Source organism: Zea mays, chromosome 9 (genome assembly GCF_902167145.1).
Source record: "Zea mays cultivar B73 chromosome 9, Zm-B73-REFERENCE-NAM-5.0, whole genome shotgun sequence".
Lineage (NCBI taxonomy): Eukaryota > Viridiplantae > Streptophyta > Magnoliopsida > Poales > Poaceae > Zea > Zea mays.
In genome coordinates, this window is record NC_050104.1 from 26,480,376 (window position 1) to 26,486,095 (window position 5,720).

Sequence of the window (5,720 nt, forward strand, 5' to 3'; positions counted from 1 at the left end):
CACCGGATCTATCACTCTGCGCGGAGGGGCACCTCGGCGCCCCGGAGCAGCCGCCGGAGCAGCTCGCCACTGGATCTATCCCTCTGCGCAGTTGCTGTAGGAGTAGGAACAATGCGTAGGGGTGTACAAACCTGATGGCTGCCTCTGCGCAGTTGCCAGCTCTTGCCTCCCTCCTTGTGCTCGTACTAGTAGTATTCTGCTTTCCTGCCGTGCTCTGTGCTGTAGGAGTAGGAACAATGCATAGTGCTTGTCTCTGCGTACTGCTTGTGCTCTGTAGCCTCTGCTCGTACTAGTAGTATATTGAGATTTGCTTTCCTCCCCTGATGAATTATTGAGTAGGATATTGAGATTTGCTTGTACGCCTGGGGGTATAGGGCTCTGCAAGCTAGGAAGGTCTTGTTTAAATTTTTTTTTGCTTGTGTTATTTGTCATTGTATTACCATGTTTTGTCTGATGGTTAAAGAACCGCCTTTATGCTATGCTGAATTTATTTAACCTTGCAGCGTCTTAATCAGTTGATCTCTAGCCAATTATATAATCTGCCTAGATTATATAATCCATTTGCCATAGATTCATTTGCAGGATTTGCCGCCTCAAGTTTCATCTAGCTACCTCCAACAAACCCTTCAATCTCCATGGCTACATCGGTACTTCTCCTATTCCACCTTGTGCTCCTACTAGTAGTGTTTTTATTCTTGAGTAGAGCATTTTGCTTTCAACTAGCATGTCTAATTGCATATAAATTGCGTGTTCTAGATATCAACTCAATATACTATCGAGGAGGAAATTAAAAGGAAGAGAAAGAAGCGAAAGAGAGTTGTTGTATTAGCTGTGTCTATTATGGCTATTATCGGAAACCGGTATCAACGGAGGAGACCTAGACACATCGTAGATGCTAACGAAGTTCAAGAGAGAAATGTCGAGTGCAGAAAACAAATGCTACGTAATATGTACCAGGGTTCAAATGTCTATTGCTATGACAGTTTGCGCCTAACTAAGAGATCTTTTAGTGACTTGAGTGCCATCTTACGGGAAAAGAGTGGCCTACAGGATACCCTAAATGTGTCGGTAGAAGAAAAGCTTGCAATTTTTCTGCTTATAGTAGGTCATAACACCAAAATGAGGCTGATCCGTAGCACTTATGGGTGGTCCCTTGAACCAATCAGTCGACACTTCAATGTAGTGCTTAGAGGGATTCTATCTTTAAGTCATGAGTTCATCAAGCTTCCTAATCCAGAAACCACTCTACCTGAGGATCCAAAGTGGAAATGGTTTGAGGACTGCCTAGGTGCACTAGATGGCACACATATCGATGTGAATGTTCCATTGACTGACCAAGGTAGGTACAGAAATAGGAAACAACGAATCACCACTAATGTATTAGGGGTTTGTGATCGACAAATGAAGTTTCTGTATGTCTTGGCTGGATGGGAAGGGTCGGCTTCGGATTCACGCATACTACGTGATGCCATGTCACGGGAGGACTCATTTGTTGTTCCTAGTGGTAAATACTATCTAGTGGATGCTGGATATACAAATGGTCCGGGATTTCTTGCCCCATACCGATCTACACGGTACCACTTGAATGAATGGGCTATTCAAGGCAACAATCCATCTACTGTGAGAGAGTTATTCAACCTACGCCATGCAACAGCTAGGAATGTGATAGAGAGAACTTTTGGGCTATTGAAGATGAGATGGGCAATCTTGAGGACCAGCTCATATTTTGATTTAGAAAACCAGGTATAACATAGTAGGTATTCAATTGAAATTCAATCATTAGTTTTAAAATTGTGTATTGACTTAGCCATATTATTCTATGCAGATTAGGATCATCCATGCTTGCTGCATATTGCATAATTTTTTAAGGGATAGACAAAGAGATATGGACGATATTCTAATACATGAAGTTGATAGTCTCATCTCTGCTGCTCCTGCTGAAAATCAAGGAGAAATTAGTCTGATTACGCATGTTCAATCAACTAATGAGTGGGGTGATTTTAGAGACACCAAAGCTAGTGAAATGTTTGTTGATTATCAAGCGAGGCGTGGTTAAAGCTCATAGTTGTATGCTTCTGTTTTCTATGTCTTTGTCATTTATGAATTTTTGTGTTTGTGTTTTTTATATGTGTGGTTCTTTGATTGTAGGACAAGAAAACAAGGGGCTATGTTCCTTGGAATGATGAGATGGATAAGGTACTCCTTGATACATTTGTGGACTATTACAATAAAGGTGATAGATGTCAGAATGGGTGGAAGTCTCATGTATACACCGCTGCTGTGAAGAATGTTTTTGAGAAGTGTAATGTCACCATTACAAAGGAAAATATTAGCTCTCGCAGCAAGACCTTTGATAAGCACTACAATATCATTAATGGTTTGTTGTCCACTAGTGGTTTTGGATGGGATTGGGAGAAGAACAAGCTCAAAGTTGATAGTGACACTGTATGAGATGAGTACGTTGAGGTAAGAAAATTTTTGTTGTTCAATTTTTGTAATTCAATTTTTGTTATTCATCTGGAAGAAGGTAGTATCACTCTGATTTTCTAGTAAGTTGATAGCAATATTTTTGTGCACAGTTTTTAAATCTGTTATATAAAAATCTGTGCACATATTTAACTAACATTTTTAAACCTGTTATATAAAAATCTGTGTACATATTTATCATATATTATCATACAGTTTTTAAATATTTGTCCACATATTTAACTAACATTTAAATACATTATCGATATTTATATCTCTAAACAAATCTGTTATATAAAAATATATTTCTATGTCATTTAACGATACTTGTTACACATAAGAAATGTTAGTTAAATATGTGACTCATCTAATAATTGTGAGAAGCGCATTTATTAATTTTGGAAGTGAGGTCCTTCTGCCGTATCACATCACATCCACATCAATGCCCTATTGACAAGTTAATATTCAACAAGCGGATGAAAGAATAAAGGAAAAATATTTGTACACAGTTTTTATTTTTACTCCAAATTGGTCATACATGCTACTGTTGCCTAGTAGTTTATTCCATTTTTTGCAGCTTAGTTTATGTTTCAATTCCAAGTTTATTTGTTGATGTATCTTTGTAACAATTTTTTTTGTAGAGGAATAAGGAAGCAAAAGGATATAGACATAAGGTTGTGAAGTTTTGGGATCTACTCAGCCTAGTGTACAATAAAGACCAAGCAAATGGAGAGGGTGCTAAAACAGCAGCTGAAAGTTCAAAGGAAATGGCAAAAGAGAATGATACCGGAGGCAAGGATGCTCCATATTCTGTATCTTCCTCGAGTAGTTTAAAAAGACAAAGATCAGATGATTCATTTAACTCTATATGGTGTGATAAGTTTGACATGCTTACATCTGCATTGAAAGATGACGGTCCAAAGCTACCCTCTTCTGCCGAAGTTCTCGCCGCATTACAAGAGGTTGAGGGACTTGATGAAGACACAGAACTTGAGCTTTATGACATCCTCACCTCTAATGCACGCAAGTTTGAGTCGATGATGGCACTCCCAATGGAAAGGAGGAAGAGGTGGCTTATGATGCAGCTAAGGAAGTGAAACAACTTATATGTGAACTTAGATCTCTGTGTTGAACTGATTGTGTGAACTTGTCTTTGTGAAACTTTTGTGTGCGAACTTGATGGCTATGTGAAACTGTTGTGTGCGAACTTGATGGCTTTATGAAACTGCTATGTGAAGATAATAGTTATTTGTGAACTTTTATGTGCGAATTTGATGTGCGAATTTGATGTCTAGACACAGAACGAGCTTGATGTCTTTGTAGAACTTTTATGTGCGAATTTGATGACTTTGTGAAACTATTATGTGTGACTTGCCTTTATGGAACTGTTATTTGTGAACTTAATAGTTTCTGATAGTTGTAAATTGTTCATGCTCATTTTTAAGCAGATGCAAAGTCAAGAGATCCTTGTTTGTATTTAAATTCAAATTCTGTGTGCAAAGTATCCAAACAACATCTAAAATTTAATTCTAGGAATTCAATTGCTTGTACAACCAAACAAAAAAAATGGAATTGAATCACTTTCTAATCGATTGAATTCTATATAATTTATTTCTTGGAATTTATTTCTTGGAAAAGGTTTCATTTCTAGGCATCCAAACGGGCTATTATATAATAGGGTTAGCTAGCTATAAAGTCTAATATAATATTGTTAACATGTTCTAAGTCTAATGTTGTTTTTAGCTACAAAGTCTATCGCAAGGTTAATAATATTGCTGGGTTTAAATTGAGGTACATGTCGTGTTATATATGTTAATTTTTTGTACCACTTTTTTTGTGCTAATAATCTGTCGGTTTGATTTGAATTCCAAGTCCCCCCATTAATGCACCGTCCGCCGGCGGACAGCTGCGAATTCAAAAAATATACAAGGCGTCCAAGTCCAACCACCGACTGGTAGACCTCTTCTTCCCGGGACTTCCCTCCCGAGAAGAAAGAAAACGAATTGCTTGGTTAGAAGAAAAGGTTTGTGTCGCCATCGCCGTCGTCCGCGAAGACGCCAAGAACTAACGCGCGCCAAGCGGGCGACCTGCAGCTTCATTTCTCGCCTAGCCAACCTCCCTCGCGGACGCGAGCTAACCTTCTGTGCGGCTTCGCGCGCCGCTCGTCCTCCTCCCGCCTCATACTTTTCCCCTGCCCGGCTACACCCCTCTCTCCACGCACCATGTACCGGTATAAACCGCCAAGCGAGCCCGCCCGCCCGCTTTACCTCCTGCACCTACTGCTGCTACTGGTCCCGGGATCGACGACGACGAGGCCATGTCAACGTCGCCGCTGCGGCCCAAGAACGGCGTCGAGCTGGAGGTGACGGTGCTGTCGGCGGACTCGCTGCGCCTGCCGACGTCCTACTGGCCTCTGCCGCGGCGGCTGCGGCCGTACGTGACCGTGTCGTCGCCGGACGCGCTGCGCAGCTCGGCCTACAGCACGGCGGTGGCGCCGGCCGGCGGTACGGGTACGGACGAGCACGCGTGGGGCGCCACGCTCGTCGTCCCCGTGGGCGCGGGCTTCCTCGAGGGCCGCGCCGACGTCCGCGTCTCCGTGCTGTCGGAGCCCGCCGCCTGCTGCCGGCTCGTCGGCGCCACGCCGCTGGGCTGGTGCGGCATCCCCGCGGCCGACGTGCTCGACGGCCTCCGCCCGCCGCGCGCGCTCCGCCGCCTCAGCTACTCGCTGCGCTGCCCGCGCCGCTGCGGGGGCGGGGGCGCACCCGGGCGGGGCCACGGCGTCGTGCACCTCGCCGTGCGCGTGCTCGGCCTGCGCGACGACGCGCCGGCGAGGACGGCTGCGACAGCGCCGCTGGCCGCGGCCACTGCGCCGGTGCAGCGGGGCTGGTGCCGCGTCGCGATGGGCATCCCCGTGTCCGGGGCCGCGTCGGCCGTCGTCGGGGTGCCCTTGTCGTCGTGGGGCGCCAGCGCCACGTCACGGTGAGGACGCGCGGCGGCACAGGCGCACAGCAGGAGGTTTGGATGGATGAAAGGAGGATCGGCGGAGAGTCGGAGACGACGACCAGCCGTGGAAAACCGATGGAAAAATGTCCATCAGCGAGCTCGGTAGACCTGGTCCTGATCGCGGCTTCAGTCAAAGCGGGGTGCCTTCCGTGCACCTGCCGGATATTTGTGGCCTTCGCTATTTTGGAACTGGTACTGAAGGTACCACGTGTCCAAATCAAAGTCAGCGCGGCTACGTGCCCTCGACTAAA

The 5,720-nt window shown here is 44.9% G+C and overlaps 1 protein-coding gene across 2 annotated transcripts; it reads left to right on the forward strand.

Moving 5' to 3' along the window:
* Positions 1-334: 334 nt before the first annotated feature.
* LOC103638147 (protein ANTAGONIST OF LIKE HETEROCHROMATIN PROTEIN 1) lies at positions 335-2,500 on the forward strand. 2 transcript variants are annotated; one of them, XM_035962493.1, is made up of 4 exons: positions 335-647; positions 757-1,743; positions 1,826-2,067; positions 2,149-2,387. In XM_035962493.1, the coding sequence occupies exons 1-3, from the start codon at positions 636-638 to the stop codon at positions 2,054-2,056; spliced, it is 1,230 nt and encodes a 409-aa protein (XP_035818386.1). In that variant the 5' UTR covers positions 335-635; the 3' UTR covers positions 2,057-2,067; positions 2,149-2,387. The 2 variants fall into 2 exon arrangements, with proteins under 2 accessions (XP_035818386.1, XP_035818387.1); XM_035962494.1 differs by lacking the exons at positions 757-1,743; positions 1,826-2,067 and having other exon boundaries at positions 575-647; positions 2,149-2,500.
* The last annotated feature ends 3,220 nt before the right edge of the window (positions 2,501-5,720 follow it).

Excerpts from the sequence above, each read along its gene's own strand:
- LOC103638147 (XM_035962493.1), top strand. Across the intron at positions 1,744-1,825 it reads ATTTTGATTTAGAAAACCAG|ATTAGGATCATCCATGCTTG; the intron begins GTATAACATAGT and ends TATTCTATGCAG.